The 27,047-nt window shown below is 42.8% G+C and overlaps 1 protein-coding gene across 2 annotated transcripts; it reads left to right on the top strand.

The window, feature by feature from the left end:
- The first annotated feature begins 1,588 nt into the window (after window positions 1-1,588).
- LOC121579925 (TBC1 domain family member 8B) lies at window positions 1,589-25,116 on the top strand. Of its 2 annotated transcripts, XM_041894926.2 has the most exons (21): window positions 1,589-1,860; window positions 4,872-4,982; window positions 5,554-5,672; window positions 12,071-12,296; window positions 12,456-12,696; window positions 12,846-13,053; window positions 13,153-13,320; window positions 13,487-13,648; window positions 14,993-15,143; window positions 15,295-15,509; window positions 15,607-15,724; window positions 17,471-17,756; window positions 17,935-18,067; window positions 18,155-18,253; window positions 18,347-18,415; window positions 18,593-18,833; window positions 19,002-19,067; window positions 20,465-20,557; window positions 22,268-22,315; window positions 22,444-22,541; window positions 22,722-25,116. In XM_041894926.2, exons 1-21 carry the CDS (start codon window positions 1,734-1,736, stop codon window positions 23,133-23,135), a joined length of 3,393 nt encoding a protein of 1,130 aa, XP_041750860.2. In that variant the 5' UTR covers window positions 1,589-1,733; the 3' UTR covers window positions 23,136-25,116. The 2 variants fall into 2 exon arrangements, with proteins under 2 accessions (XP_041750860.2, XP_041750861.2); XM_041894927.2 differs by lacking the exon at window positions 20,465-20,557.
- The last annotated feature ends 1,931 nt before the right edge of the window (window positions 25,117-27,047 follow it).

The following is a 27,047-nucleotide window of genomic DNA, read 5'->3' as shown; positions in this document are numbered from 1 at the left end:
GCCATCCCTTTGTGAAAAATGAATGGGGAAAGAATAGGGTTTTGGAATAAACACTGAAAATAAGGTCTGAGGTTAACCCAGGCTTAGGTGATTTTATACGTTTTGTTCTATGAGATAATAGCAGTCAGTTAACATGACCTTATGAATTCACAAAAAAGTGACAGATGATTAAGATTATCTCATAGAACAAAACGTATAATATCTCTTAAACCATGTGTTTACCACAGACCGTATTTTCGGCGTTTATCCAAAAACCCTACAAAAACGCCATTAATTTTCCTCATATGCTGTGTCCAACAAACGAACCATGGCGGAATTAGTGCCTACAAAAAGACGCCATTACTATTTCTCTCGATTCGGTGCCAGAAGAGTAGCGTCACAGATCGAAAAATGAGCCAGATATTTCACCGGGTGTATAAATGTGAAGGTTGGCTTTTCCACTCACTACGAAATTTGGTGATGAGAGGAAGCCCAGTGGCCGGCAAGTGGGAGAAGATGGAGCGAGATGGATTTTGGCCGACATTCTGCTAATTTTCTCATCGATGAAAAATGTTACCACCATAAAGTTTTCTGTTTCCCAAACTAAAATCTGTAACAAACATAGTGGACTGAGTTTTGTACACTTTACCCTTTGCCAAAGTCTTTTAAAAATAGCGTTGTTAAGAAGGAGTGCAAGGGCGAAATGAATTGTTGCACACTTCACAGAGCAGGCGTTCCCTGACGGAAATATGCAAATAAATTATAGAACGCACCAATAGGATCTCACTAGCTCGTAGTTGGCTCTGCCCACCTCCTTGCTTGTTCTGCCCCCTATGATTCATTTGCTCCATTGGAAACGACAGGCTCTGGTCCATCTTGGGTTAGTTATACAAATATTTTAAGTGGTTCACAAAATTCATAATGACGAAAAATCCATCATTGTCTTCCTTATCGATCCCTGAGACAAATGTATTCCTTGTGAGAACTGAGGAGCGGCACCTATGTAGACTACCGAATTTCATCACTTTAAGTGGGTGAGGGGCAAGCCCTTTCAAAATTAGCATTTTCAATCTCTTGTCATAGCGCCACCATCTGGCCAATCAGTGTACTTTTGTAAATGACCGCAAGACGCATCATTCACCGAAGTTTCGTCAAAATCGGGCCAGTGATATCTGATATCGCGTGTGACGTACGGAAGGACGTAAACAGATCTACAGTCCCCTCCACGATTTCATCGGGACAATGAAGGACATTAATATTAGAAGTCCAATTATTCATAGTACAGACAGTATATTGAGCCTGAGCAAATATGTCAGTCAATTATATCAGCTGCACTTGACTATAAACATAGAATGCATATTGCTCAGTGTTTATACAGTATACATCATTGCACTTGACGCTGTAGTCATTGTTACAGTATTTGTAACACTATTTTGCTCTGAAGTTATGAAATATGATACTTTTCGACCGAGAAGGACTATGGGAAAGCTAGTCTATAGTATCAAGCGAGCCCTTTCTGCCCCATTCATCCACCAATGTCAAGAAACGACAATCCCCAGAAGCCATTGTATCGTTGATTTAGGCAACGTTTTTGTCGACGTGCGAAAGGGTCTGCTCAGTGCTCACACAAACAAATAAATGACCATGGATGTAGGTTGCAATAGAAATGAACATCTTGACAAGCACATTGGATTCAATAAATGGATGTGAATTGAAACTGCTTCTGGAAGCTATAAACATATGTGAATTGAAATATGTGGCTTAAACCTGAAGAGATATTGCTGAAAAATGCATTCAAGTTATGGGTGACGGAAAAAGGCAACGATTACTTCGTATTACAAAGGAGGCGAGGATATGGTGAAGGAGGAGGCGGTTTGACAGGTATGTGTTCTGTTCTTTGCTGTTCTGGTAAAACCCAGTGGCACCGCAATGACTGTCTAGCGAAGTGTGCACGCCATTAGAGAAGAGCTTATATTTCCGTTATATTTTCTAATGTCCCCCAGATTATGGCATGTATAGGGGAGGGGGGCAGACAGTTCTCCAGTTGCGCGTGACAAATTGACAGCCTGAGCCTGGACTTCAAATGTTATCTTAGATTACAACAAGTACACTATACAAAAGTATGTGGACACCCCTTCAAATGAGTGGATTCGGCTATTTCAGCCACACCCGTCGTAGCTGACTGGTGTATGAAATCGAGTACACAGCCATGCAATCACAATAGACAAACATTGGCAGTATAATAGCCTTACTGAATAGCTCAGTGACTTTCAATGTGGCACCGTCATAGGATGCCACCTTTCCAACAAGTCAGTTCGTCAAATTTCTGCCATGCTAGAGCTTCCCCGGTCAACTGTAAGTGCTGTTATTGTGAAGTGGAAAGTCTAGGAGCAACAACAGCTCAGCTGCCAAGTGGTAGGCCACAGAATGGGACTGCTGAGAGCTGACGCCCGCAGCACGTAAAAATCGTCTGTCCTAGGTTGCAACACTCACTGCTGATTTTCAAACTGCCTCTGGAAGCAACGTCAGCACAATAACTGTTCATTGGGAGCTTCATGAAATGGGTTTCCATGGAAGAGCAGCCACACACAAGCCTAAAATCACATTTACATTTACATTTTTAGTCATTTAGCAGATCATGCGCAATGCCAAGTGTGGCTGGAGTGGTGTAAAGCTCGCCGCCATTGGACTCTGAAGCAGTGGAAACATGTTCCCTGGGTTTGGCGGAAGCCAGGAGAACACTACCTGCCCGAATGCATAGTGCCAACTGTGAAGTTTGGGGGAGGAGGATAAATGGCCTGGGGCTGTTTTTCATGGTTCGGGCTAGGCCCCTTAGTTTCAGTGAAGGGATATCTTAATGCTACAGCGTACTATGACATTCTAGACGATTCTGTGCTTCCAACTTTGTGACAACAGTTTGGGGAAAGCCCTTCCCTGTTTCAGCATGACAATGCCCCAATGCACAAAGTGAGGTCTATATAGAAATGGTTTGTCAAGATCGGTGTGGAAGAACTTGACTGGCCTGCACAGAGCCCTGACCTCAACCCCATCGAACACCTTTGGGAATAATTGGAACGCCGATTGCGAGCCAGGCCTAATCGTCCAACATCAGTGCCCAACCTCACTAATGCTCTTGTGGCTGAATGGAAGCAAGTCGCCACAGCAATGTTCCAACATCTAGTGGAAAGCCTTCCCAGAAGAGTGAAGGTTGTTATAGCAGCAAAGGGGGGACCAACTCCATATGAATGCCCATGATTTTGGAATGAGATGTTTGACGAGCAGGTGTCCACATACTTTTGGTAATGTAGTGTATCTACAATGTAACAGTTTACAGTAGCCTACCTACGATGCAGATTTGTTATTTTGTTAACACTGACTGAGCTTCAACAAAATTGGCTCTGTTGTTTACAAACCACAGTCACAACACTTAACATCTGGGGCGTATTCATTATGCCAATTCTGTTGCAAAATGTTTCTTAAACGGAACGAAACGGGTAGGGACATACCTGAATTTGTCCAATAGAAACTCTCCTTTTAGTTGCAACGGTTTGGACTAATGATTACACCCATGTTGTTTTGGCACACACACACACACAATGACACGGTAGTGTGAGTGTCAAATATTGGGTTGCTGGCATTCGCTTTAGTTTATGGGTGGAGCAATAGGCTATACTGATGGCACGCAGCACTTCTGTATGAGAATGTACTGTATGTACTCAAGCATGATGCCCTAGAGGCAGAAGAGCCAGGTCAGTGCTCATCCTTTCCATAGCGTCAGTCTGGTCAACTGATTCCCTGCATTTGAAATGGGATGATCATATTCTACATTATAAAAAATAATGTTTGTTGATCTTTGAGTTCAATACTGCCCTATTTGATAACACATTGATCCTCCTTCACCATGCAAGTCCATGCAAGTCATTCATTGTATCAATTACACCAAGAGTGAGTATAGGGTACCATGTTTGCTCTTTTGCAGTCAGTGAATGTCAGCTGTCAGTTTCCCAATAATAGTAGGTTGTCTTGCACAGGGTCACACACAGGCTCCAATAAGCCAATTCTCAGCTGTTGATCACAGTTATCCGCTTGACTGAAACAGCATTGCTGACTTTCACATTTGCTCTCATCTATAATGCTAAAAATAGCAATGGCGGCCTTCTAGTCTGTTGAAGCTGACGGTGTTCCAGTGGTTATAGCCTACTAATGGTACATGTATTTGTCAATTAGATGGACACTTTTTGGAGCCCTGCAACTCAATTACTTTTTTATCCTGAAGTATTCAGATTTAAATCTCAAATGGCCAAAGGGCAGATGGTAGGTTATCCAGTGATACCTGCTCTTAATTGGGCCCTTGCAGACGGTTCTGTCAGAATGGCTACCAAACTTTCATGATGGATGATTTATGGAGGACAACAAAGTCTGTAATCGGTTCACAGCTGTCGCGTAGGCTATTGTAGTCTCATTCACCAGCCGGCTCTTGGTAGCAATTAGCCTGGGTTTGAGGTTAAGACCACTTTACAGCTGTGTCATGATGCCCCAGCCCAGCAGCCATAGATGCTGCTGATGCATTCTGGGATAGCAGTATAGGCCTAGCTCTGACCTTGTTAATAATTTATGAAGGCCACTACGGGGGTAGATAGGTAACACAACACTGTTGGTTTGAGCCACCGATAGGCAGGACACTTGAATGTGAAAACAAGCAGCACAATATCCGTTGAGTTTTCGACTGTTCCATGTTACATGATAACCCAACCTAGGTGGAAGGGCTGTTTTGTTTGCTAGATACTGTAAATCAATAGGCATGAAATTGCCTCATGATTTTGAAATGTCTTATCATGGCTGTTCGACGTCTGACTGTTAATGGAAATGATTGCTACATGTTTTTGTGACAGGTCTCCTGGTTGGAACTCTGGATACAATGCTGGATTCCACGTCTAAGGTTGCTCCGTTTCGCATTCTACACCAGACACCGGACTCCCAGGTCTACTGGTCAATAGCGTGTGGTGAGTTTTTCTATACCCTTTCTCAACTATTCCCTTCAGTCAGAACAGCCACAACACATGAAGTGTTTTACCCACTTCATATGTATATACTGTATTCTAGTCAAGGCTCATCCTAAATAACTACTGCTGTACACACCATTTCTATTCATATACTGTCCATAATGTCTATACACACCATCATATACATATATATTTATATTCCAGACTCTGACATTGTTCTAATATTTCTGTATTTCTTAATTCCTTTCTTTTAATATTTTGGGATTTGCGTGTATTGTTTTGTATTATTAGGTATTACTGCACTGTTGGAGCTAGGAAGATAAGCATTTCGCTACACCCGCGATAACATCTGGAAAAATATGTGTACACGACCAATAAAATGTCATTTGATTTTAACGTAAACATTATAGGCTATAGTCTTGTAATAACAGGCTACAATCATGTAATAATAACCTTTAGGATTGTATTTTAGTCTACACACATTTCCCATTTTGTAACAAAATAGATGGCTTAGTCATGTGTAGTGTAAACAGTTTCCTTTCAATTGTGACTAAGTTTTCCCTGTGGTTAGGTGGCACCAAGGAGGAGATCAGCCAACACTGGGAGTGGCTGGAGAAGAACATCATGAGAACCCTGTCTGTGTTTGACTCCAGTGATGACATCACCAGCTTTGTGCAGGGCAAGATCAGAGTAAGTAATCACTACAGCTTATTAAACATGTGGTTAGACACAGACATCAACATTACTATTGTTGATCTCTGCCACTCTCCCAGGAGATGGAGGCCTCCTCCAGACTTAATGATTTATTCATGTGGTGAAGCCTACTGATGATAAGTGGCAAGTGCTTACTCTTTGAAAACAGTTGGTGGTGATTGTTATTTCACTACTGCTTTATGATATGGAAACATTTTACTGTTTGTTGAAAGCTAAGCAAAGGATAGTAGGTTTGTAATAACAATATGAATTTAAGAAACCATATTATGCTAATCTATATGCCTTGATACAGTTGAAGTCGGAAGTTTACATACACCTTAGCCAAATACATTTAAACTCAGTTTTTCACAATTCCTGACATTTAATCCTAGTAAAAATTCCCTGTATTAGGTCAGTTAGGATCACCACTTTATTTTAAGAATGTGAAATGTCAGAATAATAGTAGAGAGAATGATTTATTTCAGCTTTTATTTCTTTCATCACATTCCCAGTTGGTCAGAAGTTTACATGCACTCAATTAGTATTTGGTAGCATTGCCATTAAATTGTTTAACTTGGGTCAAACGTTTCGGGTAGCCTTCCACAAGCTTCCCACAATAAGTTGGGTGAATTTTGGCCCATTCCTCCTGACAGAGCTGGTGTAACTGAGTCAGGTTTGTAGGCCTCCTTGCTCGCACACACTTTTTCAGTTCTGGCCACACATTTTCTATAGGATTGAGGTCAGGGATTTGTGATGGCCACTCCAATACCTTGACTTTGTTGTCCTTAAGCCATTTTTGCTACAACTTTGGAAGTATGCTTGGGGTCATTTTCCATTTGGAAGACCCATTTGCGACCAAGCTTTAACTTCCTGACTGATGTCTTGAGATTTTGCTTCAATATATCCACATAATTTTACTTCCTCAGGATGCCATCCATTTTGTGAAGTGCACCAGTCCCTCCTGCAGCAAAGCACCCCCACATCATAATGCTGCCACCCCCATGCTTCACGGTTGGGATGGTGTTCTTCGGCTTGCAAGATACCCCCTTTTTCCTCCAAACATAACGATGGTCATTATGGCCAAACAGTTATATATTTTTTCATCAGACCAGAGGACATTTCTCCAAAAAGTATGATCTTTGTCCCCATGATGTGCAGTTGCAAACCGTAGTCTGTCTTTTTTATGGCGGTTTTGGAGCAGTGGCTTCTTCCTTGCTGAGCGGCCTTTCAGGTTATGTCGATATAGGACTCGTTTTACTGTGGATATAGATACTTTTGTACCTTTTTCCTCCAGCATCTTCACAAGGTCCTTTGCTGTTGTTCTGGGATTGATTTGCACTTTTCGCACCAAAGTACGTTCATCTCAAGGTGACAGAACGAGTCTCCTTCCTGAGCGGTATGACGGCTGCGTGGTCCCATGGTGTTTATACTTGCGTACTATTGTTTGTACAGATGAATGTGGTACCTTCAGGCGTTTGGAAATTGCTCCCAAGAATGAACCAGAGTTGTGGAGGTCTACAATTTTTTTTCTGAGGTCTTGGCTGATTTCTGTTAATTTTCCCATGATGTCAAGCAAAGAGGCACTGAGTTTGAAGGTAGGCCTTGAAATACAACAGGTACACCTCCAATTGACTCAAATGATGTCAATTAGCCTATCAAATCAAATCAAATCAAATTGTATTTGCCAGATGCGCCGAATACAACAGGTGTAGACATTACAGTGAAATGCTTACTTACAGCCCTTAACTAACAATGCATTTGGTAAAATAAAACAACAACAACAAAAAAGTGTTGAGAAGAAAAGAGCAGAAGTAAAATAAAATAACAGTAGGGAGGCTATATACAGGGGGGTACCGGTGCAGAGTCAATGTGCGGGGGCACCGGCTAGTTGAGGTAATATGTACATGTGGGTAGAGTTAAAGTGACTATGCATAAATAATTAACAGAGTAGCAGCAGCGTAAAAAGATGGGGTGGGGGGGCAGTGCAAGTCGTCTGGGTAGCCATGATTAGCTGTTCAGGAGTCTTATGGCTTGGGGGTAGAAGCTGTTGAGAAGCCTTTTGGACCTAGACTTGGCGCTCCGGTACCGCTTGCTGTGCGGTAGCAGAGAGAACAGTCTATGACTAGGGTGTCTGGAGTCTTTGACAATTTTGAGGGCCTTCCTCTGACACCGCCTGGTATAGAGGTCCTGGATGGCAGGAAGCTTGGCCCCAGTGTTGTACTGGGCCGTACGCACTACCCTCTGTAGTGCCTTGCGGTCGGAGGCCAAGCAGTTGCCATACCAGGCGGTGATGCAACCAGTCAGGATGCTCTCGATGGTGCAGCTGTAGAACCTTTTGAGGATCTGAGGACCCATGCCAAATCTTTTCAGTCTTCTGAGGGGGAATAGGCTTTGTCGTGCCCTCTTCACGACTGTCTTGGTGTGTTTGGACCATGATAGTTCGTTGGTGATGTGGACACCAAGGAACTTGAAGCTCTCAACCTGTTCCACTACAGCCCCGTCGATGAGAATGGAGGCGTGCTCAGTCCTCTTTTTTTCCTGTTGTCCACAATCATCTCCTTTGTCTTGGTCACGTTGAGGGAGAGGTTGTTATCCTGGTACCACACGGCCAGGTCTCTGACCTCCTCCCTTAGGCAGTCTCATCGTTGTCGGTGATCAGGCCTACCACTGTTGTGTCGTCAGCAAACTTAATGATGGTGTTGGAGTCGTGCCTGGCCATGCAGTCATGCGTGAGCAGGGAGTACAGGAGGGGACTGAGCACGCACCCCTGAGGGGCCCCCGTGTTGAGGATCAGCGTGGCAGATGTGTTGTTACCTAGCCTTACCACCTGGGGGTGGCCCGTCAGGAAGTCCAGGATCCAGTTGCAGAGGGAGGTGTTTAGTCTCAGGATCCTTAGCTTAGTGATGAGCTTTGAGGGTACTATGGTGTTGAACGCTGAGCTGTAGTCAATGAATAGCATTCTCACATACAGTGGGGGAAAAAAGTATTTAGTCAGCCACCAATTGTGCAAGTTCTCCACTTAAAAAGATGAGAGAGGCCTGTAATTTTCACCATAGGTACACGTCAACTATGACAGACAAAATGAGAAAAAAAAATCCAGAAAATCACATTGTAAGATTTTTTATGAATTTATTTGCAAATTATGGTGGAAAATAAGTATTTGGTCAATAACAAAAGTTTCTCAATACTTTGTTATATACCCTTTGTTGGCAATGACACAGGTCAAACGTTTTCTGTAAGTCTTCACAAGGTTTTCACACACTGTTGCTGGTATTTTGGCCCATTCCTCCATGCAGATCTCCTCTAGAGCAGTGATGTTTTGGGGCTGTCGCTAGGCAACACAGACTTTCAACTCCCTCCAAATATTTTCTATGGGGTTGAGATCTGGAGACTGGCTAGGCCACTCCAGGACCTTGAAATGCTTCTTACGAAGCCACTCCTTCGTTGCCCGGGCGGTGTGTTTGGGATCATTGTCGTGCTGAAAGACACAGCCACGTTTCATCTTCAATGCCCTTGCTGATGGAAGGAGGTTTTCACTCAAAATCTCACGATACATGGCCCCATTCATTCTTTCCTTTACACGGATCAGTCGTCCTGGTCCCTTTGCAGAAAAACAGCCCCAAAGCATGATGTTTCCACCCCCATGCTTCACAGTAGGTATGGTATTCTTTGGATGCAACTCAGCATTCTTTGTCCTCCAAACACGACGAGTTGAGTTTTTACCAAAAAGTTATATTTTGGTTTCATCTGACCATATGACATTCTCCCAATCCTCTTCTGGATCATCCAAATACACTCTTCAGTGTGTAGCAAACTTCAGACAGGCCTGGACATGTACTGGCTTAAGCAGGGGGACACGTCTGGCACTGCAGGATTTGAGTCCCTGGCGGCGTAGTGTGTTACTGATGGTAGGCTTTGTTACTTTGGTCCCAGCTCTCTGCAGGTCATTCACTAGGTCCCCCCGTGTGGTTCTGGGATTTTTGCTCACCGTTCTTGTGATCATTTTGACCCCACGGGGTGAGATCTTGCGTGGAGCCCCAGATCGAGGGAGATTATCAGTGGTCTTGTATGTCTTCCATTTCCTAATAATTGCTCCCAAAGTTGATTTCTTCAAACCAAGCTGCTTACCTATTGCAGATTCAGTCTTCCCAGCCTGGTGCAGGTCTACAATTTTGTTTCTGGTGTCCTTTGACAGCTCTTTGGTCTTGGCCATAGTGGAGTTTGGAGTGTGACTGTTTGAGGTTGTGGACAGGTGTCTTTTATACTGATAAGAAGTTCAAACAGGTGCCATTAATACAGTTAACGAGTGGAGGACAGAGGAGCCTCTTAAAGAAGAAGTTACAGGTCTGTGAGAGCCAGAAATCTTGCTTGTTTGTAGGTGACCAAATACTTATTTTCCACCATAATTTGCAAATAAATTCATTAAAAATCCTACAATGTGATTTTCTGGAGAAAAAAATGCTCAATTTGTCTGTCATAGTTGACGTGTACCTATGATGAAAATTACAGGCCTCTCTCATCTTTTTAAGTGGGAGAACTTGCACAATTGGTGGCTGACTAAATACTTTTTTCCCCCACTGTAGGTGTACCTCTTGTCCAGGTGGGAAAGGGCAGTGTGGAGTGCAATAGAGATTGCATCATCTGTGGATCTGTTGGGGTAGTATGCAAATTGGAGTGGGTCTAGGGTTTCTGGGATAATGGTGTTGATGTGAGCCATGACCAGCCTTTCAAAGCACTTCATGGCTACAGACGTCAGTGCTACGGGTCGGTAGTCATTTAGGCAGGTTATCTTAGTGTCCTTGGGCACGGGGACTATGGTGGTCTGCTTGAAACATGTTGGTATTACAGACTCAGTTAGGGACATGTTGAAAATGTCAGTGAAGACACTTGCTAGTTGGACAGCACATGCTCGGAGTACACGTCCTGGTAATCCGTCTGGCCCTGCGGCCTTGTGAATGTTGACCTGCTTAAAAGTCTTACTCTCATCGGCTACGGAGAGCGTGATCACATAGTCATCCGGAACAGCTGGTGCTCTCATGCATGCTTCAGTGTTGCTTGCCTCGAAGCGAGCATAGAAGTGGTTTAGCTCGTCTGGTAGGCTTGTGTCACTGGGCAGCTTGCGGCTGTGCTTCCCTTTGTAGTCAGTAATAGTTTTCAAGCCTGCCACATCCAACGAGCGTCAAAGCCGGTGTAGTTCGATTCAATCTTAGTCCTGTATTGACTCTTTGCCTGTTTGATGGGTCGTCGGAGGGCATAGCGAGATTTCTTATAAGTGTCTGGGTTAGAGTCCCGCTCCTTGAAAGCGGCAGCTCTACCCTTTAGCTCAGTGCGGATGTTGCCTGAAATCCATGGCTTCTGGTTGGGGTATGTACGTACGGTCACTGTGGGGACGATGCACTTATTGATGAAGCCAGTGACTGATGTGGTGTACTCCTCAATGCTATCTGAAGAATGCCGGACCATGTTCCAGTCTGTGCTAGCAAAACAGTCCTGTAGCTTAGCATCTGCGTCACCTGACCACTTTTTTATTAACCGAGTCACTGGTGCTATCAGAAGCTTCTAAATCCATGACATCATTTTCTGGAATTTTCCCAGCTCTTTAAAGGCACAGTCAACTTAGTGTATGTAAGCTTCTGGCCCACTTGAATTGTGATACAGTGAATTATAAGTGAAATAATCTGTGTAAACAATTGTTGGAAAAATTACTTGTGTCATGCACAAAGTAGATGTCCTAACCGACTTGCCAAAACGATAGTTTGTTAACAAGACATTTGTGGAGTGGTTGAAAAACGAGTTTTAATGACTCCAACCTAAGTGTATGTAAACTTCCGACTTCAAATCAAATTTTATTTGTCACATACACGTGTTTAGCAGATGTTATAGCGGGTGTAGTGAAATGCTTGTGCTTCTAGCTCCGACAGTGCAGTAATATCTAACAAGTAATAGCTAACAATTTCACAACATATACCTAATACACACAAAACTAGTAAGGAATGCAATTTAAGAAAATATACATGGACAAGCAATGACAGAGCGGCATGGACTAAGGTACAGTAGAATATTATAGAATATAATGCAGGATATACATATGAGATGAGTAGTGCAAGATATGTAAACATTATTAAAGTGACTATAAACAAGATATAAGTGACTAGTGTTCCATTTCTTAAAGTGGCCAGTGATTTCAATAGGCAGCAGCAGCCTCTAATGTGCTAGTGATGGCTATTTAACAGTCTGATGGCCTTGAGATAGAAGCTGTTTTTCATTCTCTCGGTCCCAGCTCGGTCCCAGCTCCCTGTACGGAGATGGCATGCTGACTTGTTTAGACTGCTCAATTATATTAGCTATCTCAGTGGCCATTAGAGGGATGTTGACCTCCTCTCCTTTCTATAAAGGGTCTGATTGCTGAGGAAGGAAAGGTGTCATGCGTGCAGGAGGATGACCCTGAGAAGTTCCGTGAGGCGCTGCTGAGGTTTGAGAAATGGTTTGACCTCCCTCAGAAGGAGAAGCTGGTCACCTACTACTCCTGCAGCTACTGGAGGGGCCGCGTGCCATGCCAGGGCTGGCTGTACCTCAGCACCAACTTCCTCTCTTTCTACTCCTACCTACTTGGCTCCGAGGGTGAGATGAGAGACCGAGACCTCAGCAACCCCTTACTGTTGGCTAACTGACACTACATTTTCACTTATACATTGTATTTGGATACAATATTATTATCATTCCATGTCATGACAGAATGGCAGTGAGTTACTCATTTAAGATAATCTGTTTCCTTTTCAGTGAAGCTGGTTATCTCCTGGAATGAGATCTGGAGGCTGGAGAAAACGTCCAATGTCATCCTGACGGAGAGCATCCATGTGTTGGCCAATGGGGAGGACCACTTCTTCTCCATGTTCCTTCATTTCAATGAGACCTTCCTGATCATGGAGCAGCTGGCTGACTACTCCATCAAACGCCTGTTTGATAAGGAGACTTTCCAGGAAGAGCCCTCCCTCTCAGACCCTCTGCAGATCACCAAGAGGTACTGTACTGTACTGACGGACTGTCACTGCACTCTTCCACATAACTGCTATTTGACAATTAATTCAGGGCACCATGGTGAACTGAGATGACAGTCATAATTCTGTTTAGTTCTTCCATGCTCTCCTCAGTTACTTTCCTCTCTTCCAGAGGCTTAGAAACGCACGCTAGGAACGAGCAGTTCCGGGCCTTCTTCAGGCTGCCTAAAGAGGAGAACCTGCTGGAGGTGTATGAGAGCTTCCTGTGGGTGCCCTTCAGCCACTTCAACACTCTGGGGAAGATCTGTCTTTCCGAGAGCTACCTGTGTTTCGCCAGCCAGGATGGCAGCCAGTGCCACGTCATCATCCCCATGAGAGAGGCAAGACACTTCCATGAAACATAACTAATTACTGATTGCATATGTTCTGTTGCTCAGTGGTTTGTCCAGTGTTGTTGAAACCAACTCCTATCTTTACAGGTGATTGGTGTGGAGAAGCCGGACCGTAGCAGCAGGGCTTTGACTGTGTGTGTGCGGGGTAAGAGGGCTCTACGGTTCTCTGAAATCCGAGACTTTGAGCGCCTCGCAAATGCAATCCGCAGGAGGTGTGGGATGACGGCCAGTCCTCAGCACTCTGCCACAACTGAGGTAACTAACGGTTTTGACCTTGTAATCATCTTCCTGCTTCCTTCTGCTAGGTGTCTTGAAGTTTGCCATCAACCTTCCAACTGTCTCTAATTCACCTCCTTATCTGCCAGGCTATAATTGCTGCCGTTGAAAACAAACAGAACTGTGTGTTCACTGTGCCTTGCAGGTCATCAGAGGGGAGTGCCAGAACCTCATCAATCATTTTGAGGACAACCCAGAGGAGGTGGCTTTGATGGTGGGACAGAAGGACAGTAGCAAGGCTGTCAGCACTGAGGCCCTCATGACCGTGTTCCATCCCCAGGACACCGAAAACCTGGACCCCAAAATGGTGGATATAAGTGGGATTTTTCTCTAAAATATTACTTTCTCTCATAGTATGAAGAAATATATAAAACATTTACAAAAATATTATCGCAACATGTAAAGTGTTGGTCCCATGTTTCATGAGCTGAAATAAAAAATCCCAGAAAGGTTCCATATACACAAAAAGCGTATTTCTCTCAAATGTTGTTTACAAATTTATTTACATCCCTGTTAGTGAGCATTTCTCCTTTGCCAAAATAATCCATCCACCTGACAGGTGTGGCATATTAAGAAGCTGATTAAACAGCATGATCATTACACAGGTGCACCTTGTGCTGGGAACAATAAAAGGCCACAAAATTGTGCAGTTTTGTCACACAACACAATGCCACAGATGTCTCAAGTTTTGAGGGAGCCTGCAATTGGCATGCTGACTGCAGGAATGTCCACCAGAGCTGTTGCTAGAGAATTTAATGTTCATTTCTCTACCATAAACCGCCTCCAACGTCGTTTTAGAAAATTTGGCAGTACGTCCAACCGGCCTCACAACCACAGACCACATGTATGGCGTCCTGTGGGCGAGCGGTTTGCTGATGTCAGCATTGTAAACAGAGTGCCCCATGATGGCGGTGGGGTTATGGTATGGGCAGGCATAAACTACAGACAACGTAGCTTATGCCCATTGTCGTGCCATTCATCCGCCACCATCACCTCATGTTTCAGCATGATAATACACAGCACTGTGTCGCAAGGATATGTACACAACTCCTGGAAGCTGAAAATGTTCCAGTTTTTCCATGGCCTGCATACTCACCAGACATGTCACCTGTTGAGCATGTTTGGGATGCTCTGGATTGACGTGTACGACAGTGTGTTCCAGTTCCCGCTGATATCCATCAACTTCGCACAGCCATTGAAGAGGAGTGGGACAACGTTCCACAGGCTACAATCTACAGCCTGATCAACTTTATGCGAAGGAGATGTGTCGCGCTGCATGAAGCAAATGGTGGTCACACCAGATACTGATTGGTTTTCTGATCCACGCCCCTACTTTAGGTATCTGTGACCAACAGATGCATATCTGTATTCCCCGTCATGTGAAATCCATAGATTAGGGCCTATTGAATTTATTTCAATTGACTGATTTCCTTATAAGAACTGTAGTAACTGAGTAAAATCGTATAAATTGTTGCATGTTGCGTTAATATTTTTGTTCAGTATAGTTTCTCTAGGAGGACAGTTTTTTCCCAGTGTGAGAATGTGCAGAGCATGATAGTAGGGTGGAGTAGGTGCTCTCCCTGCACTGTAGAGGTGTCCCAGCCTTGACAGCTCATTTTTTATTCCCCTGTTCATTCTCTGTGCCTGACAGCTGAAGGAGAAGATGAAGGAGCAGTCATGGAACATTCACTTCTCAGAGTATGGCCGTGGCACCAGTATGTTCTGTACCAAGAAGACACGAGACCTGATTGTGCGTGGCGTCCCTGAGGCCTTAAGAGGAGAGCTCTGGATGCTTTTCTCAGGTACTGTTTGATATGGCTCATGAACTGTTATATGGCGCATATGTCTCATTTTCTGATGTGTAAAAGTGTGGTGTCTTTAATGTTTAATGCAGTAGGTAGCTATATGTGTTTTGTTAAATATGGTGTAGGGTGTTTTGCCTTTGTACAATAGGTGCAGTCAACGACATGGCCACTAACCCGGGGTACTACAGTGAGCTGGTGGATCAGTCTCTGGGCACCAGCACCCTGGCCACTGACGAGATAGAGAGAGACCTGCACCGCTCCCTACCAGAGCACCCTGCCTTCCAGAGCGACACAGGCATCTCTGCCCTGCGCAGAGTCCTCACCGCATACGCCTACAGGAACCCCAAAATCGGCTATTGCCAGGTACCAAGCTAAAACCCCCTATAACACTTTTTTAAATGTTTTATTTCAAAAAGCTAATGGGCACCTTTACATCTCTCGTGCTTTTTTTCTTGTGAAGGCCATGAACATCCTGACGTCGGTCCTGTTGCTCTATGCAAAAGAGGAGGAGGCTTTCTGGCTGCTAGTGGCCGTCTGTGAGAGGATGCTGCCTGACTACTTCAACCGCAGGATCATCGGTGAGTGATGCAGCTGAATAACATTGTCATTTTTAGTTGTAGCATCACATTAGATACAGTGGGGAAAAAAAGTATTTAGTCAGCCACCAATTGTGCAAGTTCTCCCACTTAAAAAGATGAGAGAGGCCTGTAATTTTCATCATAGGTACACGTCAACTATGACAGACAAATTGAGAAAGAAAAATCCAGAAAATCACATTGTAGGATTTTTAATGAATTTATTTGCAAATTATGGTGGAAAATAAGTATTTGGTCACCTACAAACAAGCAAGATTTCTGGCTCTCACAGACCTGTAACTTCTTCTTTCAGAGGCTCCTCTGTCCTCCACTCCTTACCTGTATTAATGGCACCTGTTTGAACTTGTTATCAGTATAAAAGACACCTGTCCACAACCTCAAACAGTCACACTCCAAACTCCACTATGGCCAAGACCAAAGAGCTGTCAAAGGACACCAGAAACAAAATTGTAGACCTGCACCAGGCTGGGAAGACTGAATCTGCAATAGGTAAGCAGCTTGGTTTGAAGAAATCAACTGTGGGAGCAATTATTAGGAAATTGAAGACATACAAGACCACTGATAATCTCTCTCGATCTGGGGCTCCACGCAAGATCTCACCCCGTGGGGTCAAAATGATCACAAGAACGGTGAGCAAAAATCCCAGAACCACACGGGGGGACCTAGTGAATGACCTGCAGAGAGCTGGGACCAAAGTTACAAAGCCTACCATCAGTAACACACTACGCCGCCAGGGACTCAAATCCTGCTGTGCAAGACGTGTCCCCCTGCTTAAGCCAGTACATGTCCAGGCCCGTCTGAAGTTTGCTAGAGTGCATTTGGATGATCCAGAAGAGGATTGGGAGAATGTCATATGGTCAGATGAAACCAAAATAGAACTTTTTGGTAAAAACTCAACTCGTCGTGTTTGGAGGACAAAGAATGCTGAGTTGCATCCAAAGAACACCATACCTACTGTGAAGCATGGGGGTGGAAACATCATGCTTTGGGGCTGTTTTTCTGCAAAGGGACCAGGACGACTGATCCGTGTAAAGGAAAGAATGAATGGGGCCATGTATCGTGAGATTTTGAGTGAAAACCTCCTTCCATCAGCAAGGGCATTGAAGATGAAACGTGGCTGGGTCTTTCAGCATGACAATGATCCCAAACACACCGCCCGGGCAACGAAGGAGTGGCTTCGTAAGAAGCATTTCAAGGTCCTGGAGTGGCCTAGCCAGTCTCCAGATCTCAACCCCATAGAAAATCTTTGGAGGGAGTTGAAAGTCTGTGTTGCCCAGTGACAGCCCCAAAACATCACTGCTCTAGAGGAGATCTGCATGGAGGAATGGGCCAAAATACCAGCAACAGTGTGTGAAAACCTTTTGAAGACTTACAGAAAACGTTTGACCTGTGTCATTGCCAACAAAGGGTATATAACAAAGTATTGAGAAACTTTTGTTATTGACCAAATACTTATTTTCCACCATAATTTGCAAATAAATTCATTAAAAATCTTACAATGTGATTTTCTGGATTTTTTTTCCTCATTTTGTCTGTCATAGTTGACGTGTACCTATGATGAAAATTACAGGCCTCTCTCATCTTTTTAAGTGGGAGAACTTGCACAATTGGTGGCTGACTAAATACTTTTTTTCCCCACTGTATATGTACTGTATGTGTGTTTGAAACTGAACTACACTTTCCCCCTTAACTGCTAAAAATCCTGTTTACAAACTTGTGTTTCCTCAGGTGCCCTGGTGGACCAGGCAGTGTTTGAGGAGCTGATCCGAATGCACCTCACCCAGCTGACGGAGCACATGACAGACCTGACCTTCTTCTCCTCCGTGTCCCTGTCCTGGTTCCTCACCCTGTTTATCAGCGTCCTGCCCATAGAGAGCGCTGTCAACGTGGTCGACTGCTTCTTCTACGACGGCATCAAAGCCATCCTGCAGCTGGGCCTGGCTGTGCTCGACTACAACATGGAGGGCCTGATCAGCTCCCATGACGACGCTGAGGCAGTCACCATCCTCAACAAGTGAGTGTCAACACAGAGAGGGCGGGGTCTGAAGGTCAACTGAATTGGTTATTTCAAAGTACTGTATTAGGTTTATGATGGATTGTGAAGCAACATAATCTCCAAAACAATGAGTAAATTCTACAGGAATGTCCATCTAATTCAGGTTACTTAACTGCTGCTCTGTTTGCCCTGGCAGGTTTTTCGATAATGTGACAAATAAGGACAGTCCTCTACCACAAACAGTGCAGCAAAACTCAGTGGGGAACAATGACAACGCATCATCCATCTCCAAGGTGGACGTCAGTGATCTCATCAAAGAAGCCTATGAGGTACTGTAACAGTCAGAGCTGCTAGGACTCACCCCATGTCTCAATGTCAGGCTTGTCATTGATTTAACTTTTTGAATTTGCTTACAGAAATATGGAGACATGAAATCAGAGGAAGTAGAGCGCATGCGGAAAAGAAACAAACTATATGTAATCCATATGTTAGAGGATACGACCAAGCAAAATGTGGTGAGTGGCTCATCCCCAAACTTCCATAGCAACCTTTTGGCATTATTTACTACAATTTGATGTAGGATTATTTGAGATGTACTTTTTTCTCAGCTACGGGTAGTGTCACAAGAAGTAAAGTTCAGTGCTTCCCAGCTTGATGAACTTTATGTATTGTTCAAGGTGGGTGCAATATCTCAATCACTCTTTTCAAATAATAATATTCCACTGCATACCTACATGCATTAATATTCCTTCTCATAGACACAGAGTTGACATGACTGGCATGAAACATTGAAATATGTTGAAAATAGACACAAAGTTAACCGTTGGAGATTGAATACTTCAATGTGTTTCCAGAGGCAACATTTCCTCAGCTGCTACTGGACTATGAACAGCCCAGTGCTGCTGCACCACGACCCCAGCCTGGCCTATCTGGAGCAGTACCAGCTGGGCTTCCATCAGTTCAGCCTACTCTTCTCCCTCCTGGAGCCCTGGTCCCTCTGCAGCGGCAAGGATGCCCTCTTCCTCTGGGCCTTCCGCCTGCTGGATGAGAACCAGGATGGCCTCATCAACTTCAAAGAGTTCTGCTGTGCCCTGGGTAAGGTTACACCAGCGCTCTGATGTATAGCTACAGGTCTATGAACGCTGCTCCCACCCTCCGCTTCTACCATTATCTGTGGGAACTGTATGTCACATCTAATCCAGCATCAACATCATGCGACCTTTCATGCTAATTTACCCCCTCCCTATTTTGTTCTTACAACAGATATTTTGTACAGCGGCACTTTCACCAACAAACTGAAATTCCTGTTCAAGCTTCATCAGCCACCAGGTAAGTAAGATTACCAACAACTGCATCAGCACCTTCTCTATTAACCACTTGTCATTCTATGTCTTTGATACTTTTGTTCTGTATTCCTTCTCCAGTGCCTTTAGAAAGTATTCATACCCCTTGACTTATTCCACATTTTGTTGTGTTACAGTCTGAATTCAAAATTAATTCAATGTTTTTTCTCACCCATCGACACACAATAACTCATAATGACAGTGAAAACATGTTTCTAGACATTTTTGCACATTTCTAGAAAATAAATAATTTACATAATTTTTCACACCCCTGAGTCAATAGAAGGACCTTTTGCAGTGATTACAGCTGTCTTTCTGGGTAAGTCTCTAAGAGCTTTCCACACCTGGATTCTGCAACAATTGCCCTTTTAATTTTTTTAAGCTCTGTCAAATTGGTTGTTGATCATTGCTAGACAACCATTTGCAGGTCTTGCCATAGATTTTCAAGTAGATTTAAGTAAAAAACTGTAACTCAGCCACTCAGGAACATTCAGTCTTCTTGGTAAGCAACTCCTCTTGTGTTTTAGGTTATTGTCCTGCTGAAAGGTGAATTAATCTCCTAGTGTCTGGTGGAAAGCAGACTGAACCAGCTTTTTCTCTAGGATTTTGCCTGTGCTTAGCCGTTTCTTTTTTATCCAGAAAAACTCCCTAGTCCTTAACGATTACAAGCATACCCATAACATGATGCAGCCACCACTATGCTTGAAAATATGGAGAGTGGTACTCAGTAATGTGTTGTATTGGATTTGCCCCAAACATAACACTTTGTATTCAGAACAAAAAGTTAATTGCTTTTCCACATTTTTTGCAGTATTACTTTAGTGCCTTGTTGCAAACAGGATGAATGTTTTTGGAATATTTGTATTCTGGACAAGCTTCCTTCTTTTCACTCTGTCAATTAGGTTAGTATTGTGGTGTAACTACAATGTTGTTGATCCATCCTCATTTTTCTCCTATCACAGCCATTAAACTGTTTTAAAGTCACCTTATTTAGGCTTATTTAGGCTTGCAATAACAAAGGGGTTGAATACTTATTGTCTCAAGACATTTAGCCTTTTCATTTTGTATTAATTTGTAAACATTTCTAAAAACATAATTCCACTTTGACATTATGGGGTATTGTGTGTAGGCCAGTGACCAAAAATCTCAATTTAATTCATTTTAAATTCAGGCTGTAAAACAACACATTTTGGAAAAAGTCAAGGGGTGTGAATACTTTCTGAAGCCACTGTATAATAAGAAACAAATCTGACTTTCCAATTTCAACTGTACTGTATATTTTGTGCTACTCTTCTACTCACCAACTAATCTCTTTTTTAACTGTTCCTTACATCTGTCCGTACTGTAATGTTGCATGATCTCACAGAGAATGTCTTCTTCCAGCTTTCACAGGTAGTCCTTTCCAATCAAAGGCCCAAAGATTGCCTCACTTTATTCCAATGACTGACGACCTATCCCACTTGAGTCGATTGACTGGTCAGCTTGCTTTGCTCTTTTCTTTCTCTGCTATAACCATTTCACTCTAGGCCTCTGTTCTTTTCTCTTTGGTAGATGCTCATCTGTCTGTCTTTAACAATGTCTTAAATTTGTCTCTTTTGTTGTGTACAATTTGTTTTACCAACGGTCCCCCGCCCACTTCACTTAATTCATTGAAAATGAAATGTCTTCTGTTGTTTTGTCGCCCCCAATGTGCTATATGGATCTCTTGTGTTATATATCACACACGCACAGCATACAGAGCCTAGTTTGAGGAGCCGAATAGCCTATCACCTGTCAGACAGCGCGAGAGCTGCTCCTCCAAAAGTGGTACTGGAATGAAACGTGCTTTTATAAGCCCAGTCATTACGCAACAAATAGCTTAACAGTTCTAGATGCATTCACGTGTTAACTGTTTTGAAGCCTCCTGAGTGGCGCAGCGGTCTAAGGCACTGCATCGCAGTGCTTGAGGCGTCACTACAGACCCTGGTTTGATCCCAGGCTGTGTCACAACCGGCAGTGACCGGGAGTCCCATAGGGCGCCGCACAATTGGTCCAGCGTCGTTCGGGTTAGGGGAGGGTTTGGCCGGGGGGGCTGTACTCGGCTCATCGCGCTCTAGCGACTCCTTGTGGCGGGCCGGGCGCCTGCAGGCTGACTTCGGTCATCAGTTGAACAGTGTTTCCTCCGACACATTGGTGCGGGTGTTAAGGAGCGCGGTTTGGCGGGTCATGTTTCGGAGGACCTTCGCCTCTCCCGAGCCCGTTGGGGAGTTGCAGTGATGAGACAAGATCGTAATTGGATATGACGAAATTGTGGGGTAAAAAAATAACTTTTGATGGCCACGATTTAAAAATAGCTACTATTTCTCAATCTCAACTCAGAATTAAAGCACGCCTCCCATTCGCCATTCGAGTACATAGGCTATAGTCAACAGTAGGCAGGCTATCAGTGTGTCACCCTGAACTTTACAATGTGAGCTTGAGGCATTATAATTGTTTGAAACATGAATGTTTTACTTTACTACAGATAATGAGGAATGTCTTACCTTGCTTCACAGTAGCCTAGCCAAATTCCAACCATAGAAATGTGGAGGCAATTCTTTTAGAAAGACTTCCTCATGCCATTAACCAGCATTTGTTCTATTGGTATTTATATTTAGTTGTCCAGAAGCCAAAGTCACAATCCTAGTCATATTAACAACCCATCGTAGTTGTTGCTATTAGATTGCCCCCTTTTCTACGTTTCTAACTGAGATTTTCATCTCTGTCACATATGGAACCGCTCGCATTAGGTGCGCTGTTTAGAACAGTGTTTTGTCGCTAATTGCATTTTGGCAAATGTTTTACTAGCTGCTTCATTACACCAGTTGCATGTTCAATAATAGCCTATTTCCTTTTGACTGTAAGACATAGGCTTGCTATTTTTGCATGTTTTCATTAAGCTTTTAATGAAAAATGACCTTTCCTATGTATGCATAGTATTTTCTGTTGGTCACGTCACGTTTCGAAAACACTTTACCGTTTGTTGACTGGATAATGAGGTTGGTTAGTCGGCAGCAAAACTTACCAAAATGTGCATCCCTACTAGTACCATCTAGATATGTGTCCTTGTAGACAAGGTTTATATATGATATAATTGCAAAATGTACTTTACAGTTACTGTATGACTTCCTCTGACTTATGTGAATGTACTCCATTCTTACTATGTAGTGTCCGATCTTCCAGAAGATGGCGTGATCAGAAAAAGCCCTGAAAGAGGTAATTTAATTGGCCTGTCTCTTTTTCTCTTTTACCAAGCTTCACAATGTTGCTAATTTGAACAGAATGTCCTTCTACACATGACCCATTTGTGTCTGAACTCTGCACTTTCTGTTTCACTCCCACAGGCAGAGGGAAAGTGGATCTGCAGGCCTACCTGAAACAATGGCAAGATGAGATACTAAAGAAAGAGGAGAGCATTAAGGATTTACCCAGAATTAACCAGGTGAATACACCACTATCTAGGTTAACATGTAGTCAATTAGGTGAATATGAAATGCAGTTATCTTTTGAACAGATCAGCTTTGAACAATTGAATCCACATGTTATGTCATTCCTCTATGCTAAAAGAAACAAAGAAAAAATCTAAAAATGTAATCTATCCCTTTTCTTTTCTGGTTGTCAGGCTCAGTTTATCCAGTTCTCCAAAACGCTCTACAACCTGTTCCATGGTGACCCAGAGGAAGAGTCTCTGTACCGTGCTGTGGCTCGAGTCACCAGTCTTCTGCTGAGGATGGAAGAAGTAGGGCGCAGGCTCCAGGAGCCCACCAGTCTTCAGAAGTCCAGCATTAGCCCCACCCAGGCTGCCATAGAGGGGGCTCTACCCAACGGGGAGGCTTCCAGCACCCCTGAGAGCAGCTCAGACACCCCTAGCACTCCTATCCCACAGGAGGTTGAGTGGTCGTTCGCTTTTGAGCAGATCCTGGCATCCCTGCTCAACGAGCCTGTCCTTGTGCACTTCTTTGAGAGGCCTGTAGATATTCAGGGCAGGCTGGACCATGCCAAGAGTGCTCAGTTGAATGCCAAGACAAACAAGTGAAGGATACACTGTGGGTTTAACCCTCTTATCAAAGCCATTAAGTCTATGTTCACTGTCCTCTCTATTTTCAACTGTTATTTCTCCGCCTGGTAAGGTAACAGGAAAGGATCCTAAGCCAACCCTGTTCACTGTAACCAAACGTAGGAATACACTCGTAGAGAAAGCATTCACACCTTCTAACGCCTATAAATTCCAGTTGTATCTTGTAGATTCATAGTTTCAGTCCTGTCATCTGCACACCAGCGAACCTGCTCAAGCATGTTATTGTATCTCTGGGTTTACTTTGTAATGAAGGGATGTGGCCAATTTATTTCTGGTCATTTTATGGAGGGGGGGCTTTTGAAAACAATGGGACCACTACTTACTAAAGGCCCAAGAGAGCGCTGATAGCTGGAATGCTACATTTCAGTTTTTTTATAACATATCTTACGTTTTTGCCTTCAAAATTTGTTTTGTTGAAATATCATGAGTGAGGGAACAAGAGCATGTTGTCATTGCCAAGTCCAATCACTTTCAGGACAAACTAAAAACAAATTGTATAGTTGCTGTTGAGGCAACCACAAATGAGGACATTGTACAATATTTACATTCTAACTACTGTCTGAGTCTAAGGGAAATTAAGTTAATGTATATATAATTTGATATACAGAAGAATATACATAAATGTCTTATATTATATTATCTTGTTTGATATTGTACATTTAATTGAGTTGCAAAGGGTCAGATGTTATATTCATAATGTTTTGTTACAGGAAATTATTGTTATGTTTGATTATATTTGTGAGACTGCAGATAAAATAATTTCACGTCCTTTTTTTAAATGCTGTAAAGCATGAAAGGGTGCATGGGCATGGATAAATTATGACAATAACTAATTATTCCAAATGCAACACGGTTGGTTCTGAATGTGTTACTTTATTTCTAGGTTTGACGTGGTAGACTGTAAAATGCAGGATTTTAGTCAAAGATGTTGATTGAAAAAAAGCTGCTTCAATGTCCTTTGTGTAGTATAGATATTTCTATTTTACATGAGCAGTTATAAATATTTATTTTCAAAATGAGTGTCAGGAAAAGGACAGCTGAGCAACTTTGACATGGTTTATATTTAATATATTTGAGCGTTCTTCCTCAGTGCCATCTGTGTGTAAAATCAAATCTTGCAGTTATATTATAGTCCTCAAATGCTATTCCTTGTTATAATAGATGCTAAGGTTAATATAAATGTCACTTTAAAGCATTTACTTGACAGCACAATATCATAAAATATGGTGGATATGTAGCTACTCTGCAGTTTTTTTTTTCAATATAGTAAAGTCATGAGTCCATATTCATGGGAGAACAAGTGTTAGTTTGAAATTAGCAGTTTACTCTTTACATTGCATTAGTAGTGAGTCTTGAGTGAGAAGTTACATTTACCTGTGAACAAGTCAACTAAATGAAAGTCTTAAAATATTTGCAGGGAGATTGCCATTCGAAATGCCACAGTTCTCAATTTCTCAAGATAGATTGTTGTGGACTACACTCACATTTAGAAATAGAGACATTGTCTATGGGCTTTATTAGTTATGCACTAGACATCTGAAGTCAGATCTTTATCAACTTGATGCAATACATAGGATAATGGTGTATTTATTACCAGTGAAACTATATTACGTTACCTTTTATTTCACCTTTAAGCTGTTTACGCTTTAAGATGACTCATAGCACAAATGTATTTAGGCCTACTTAAGATAAATTGTAACTATAATGGCTTTGTTTTCAATTAATGGTCTTAATTACAATACTCTCATTTAAAACACGTTTATATGGTGACTGTCTACAGTCTGTGTACTGCCTGTTTTTGTGGGGGTGTTTTCTGGAGGAAATGAATCCTTTGGAATGTTATGAAGTTTTTGATCTGCCTGTGCCTACCACAAGTGACACTTTATGTGAATGTCAAACGTCTTGAAATGAAATAAAATGTTACAATGTAATACAATTATCAGAGTTTGTCTGTCTTAGACATCAAATATGTTTATTTGAATGAATGAGTTGTTTTGCAAATAGGCCAAGTGAATGAACAGAACAGCCAGGATAGATTTGAACCACTTCAGGTCATAGTAGGCCAGGGGTAGGAAACCCTGTTCCTGGAGTACTGCAGGATTGTGTTCCAACTAGGCACCACACCCACCCAACTGAGCTAATTGATCAGTTCAATGAATTCAACATACCTGGTTTTCCAGGTCAGTTAAATCAAGAACATGAAGTACCTACAGCATTCCAGGACCAGGGTTGCCTACCCCTGTAGTAGACTATGCTTACATAGAGCAAGAGGTGTCAAACTCATTCCATGGAGAGGGCCTCGTGTCTGCAGGTTTTGGGTTTTTCCTTTAAATTAAGCCCTAGACAACCAGGTGAGGTGCATTCTTTACTAATTAGTGACCTTAATTCATCGATCAAGTACAAGGGAGGAGCGAAAACTCACAGACACTAGGCCCTCCATGGAATGAGTTTGACACCCTTGACCTACCATGTATCCCTCTCCAGAGCAGGTTTTCCCAAACTCTGTCCTGGGGCCCCCCCTGGGTGCACGTTTTTTGAGAACGCTGTAGCTTGGGGATGTTCCTCCGTGGTTACTTCCGACACCGGTTGTTGATTTAACCTTGGTGGAAAATACAAAAGTTTGGTCAGAAATCAGTGATATAGGGGAACTGGTTGAAAATTACATTAGAAGCTTTTATGTTTATTTAACAGTTTTTACAGATGGTTCCAAGGATCCTGATAGTGGACACATGGGAGCAGGAGTTTACGTTCCTGAATTTGATGTGCAGATATACAGTAGAAGACTTAACAGATGGCCTGTCTACATACTCTGAACTGTTGGCAATGGTAGTTGCTCTCCAGTGGGTGGAGGAAGCTCAACCTATTAGAATTGTATTATGCTCAGATTATTTGTCTGTACTGGGTGGTTTATCCTCTGGTAACTCTAATAGTAGTGATCTACTATTGGAGGCATTAAGTCTATTACGGAGAATTGAGAGACTGGGTGTAGCAGTGTGTTTCTGCTATAGATATGTATAGAGGACTCAAATAGGATATAACCTGTTTTAGCATGGACGTTGCCATTGAGGGCTTCTTCCATTGTAAAGTAGTCAACTGGGTGGGGATTCCAATGGGTTGGGAGCAACAGCCAATGATCAGAGCATTGTTTTCTTCAAATTGGGTGCTATGGTTTGTAAATGGCTTTACCACCATCTAGTGCCCACAATAAATAAATGACACGATTTGATTCAGGACTCCAGCACTTCTAAAGGGCCCCAGAGTAATGGAAGTGTCATAATACCCATAAAACCTAGCGGTCAAACAGGGATATGGTTCCAATCGAGGATTTTAGAAACACTTAAAATAAGGGCTGTGTTTCGTGTAGGCTTACCCTGGCGTGACATTTTGATAACCATGTAAATCTCTCTTGGACAAGGTGACTTATCAATATTCGTCTCTATTTACACTCAGATTTGAAAATGCTAATTCGCATCAACATAGACATCATGCAAAACTACAAATCCCTGCAAGCTCCTCCACGTCATCTCTAGCTGACACCTTTGCTAGCAGGTATTGTGTCAATTTAAAACTTGCACAAGACAGTTCACAGAATTTTCAATTTAAAGAAATGTAGCCTATTTATTCATTACTACATTTAGCTAACATTAGATAGTTAATCCAAAGATTATTACCTTTACCTCGATTCGTCAGTCTCGTCCAGATCATGGCATTTGTAGTTCTTTATGATAGCCACATTAGCAGCTAATTAGCATTTATTTCATTTTGGGGGGGTAAATGCAGGCAAATCTATTGATAAGTCACCTTGTCCTAGAGAGATTTACAGTTATCAAAACGTCACGCCAGGGTAAACCTACACAAAACACAGCCCTT

The sequence above is a fragment of the Coregonus clupeaformis genome, chromosome 13, assembly GCF_020615455.1.
Source record: "Coregonus clupeaformis isolate EN_2021a chromosome 13, ASM2061545v1, whole genome shotgun sequence".
Classification (NCBI taxonomy): Eukaryota; Metazoa; Chordata; class Actinopteri; order Salmoniformes; family Salmonidae; genus Coregonus; species Coregonus clupeaformis.
This window is presented reverse-complemented; position numbering and strand designations above follow the sequence as displayed.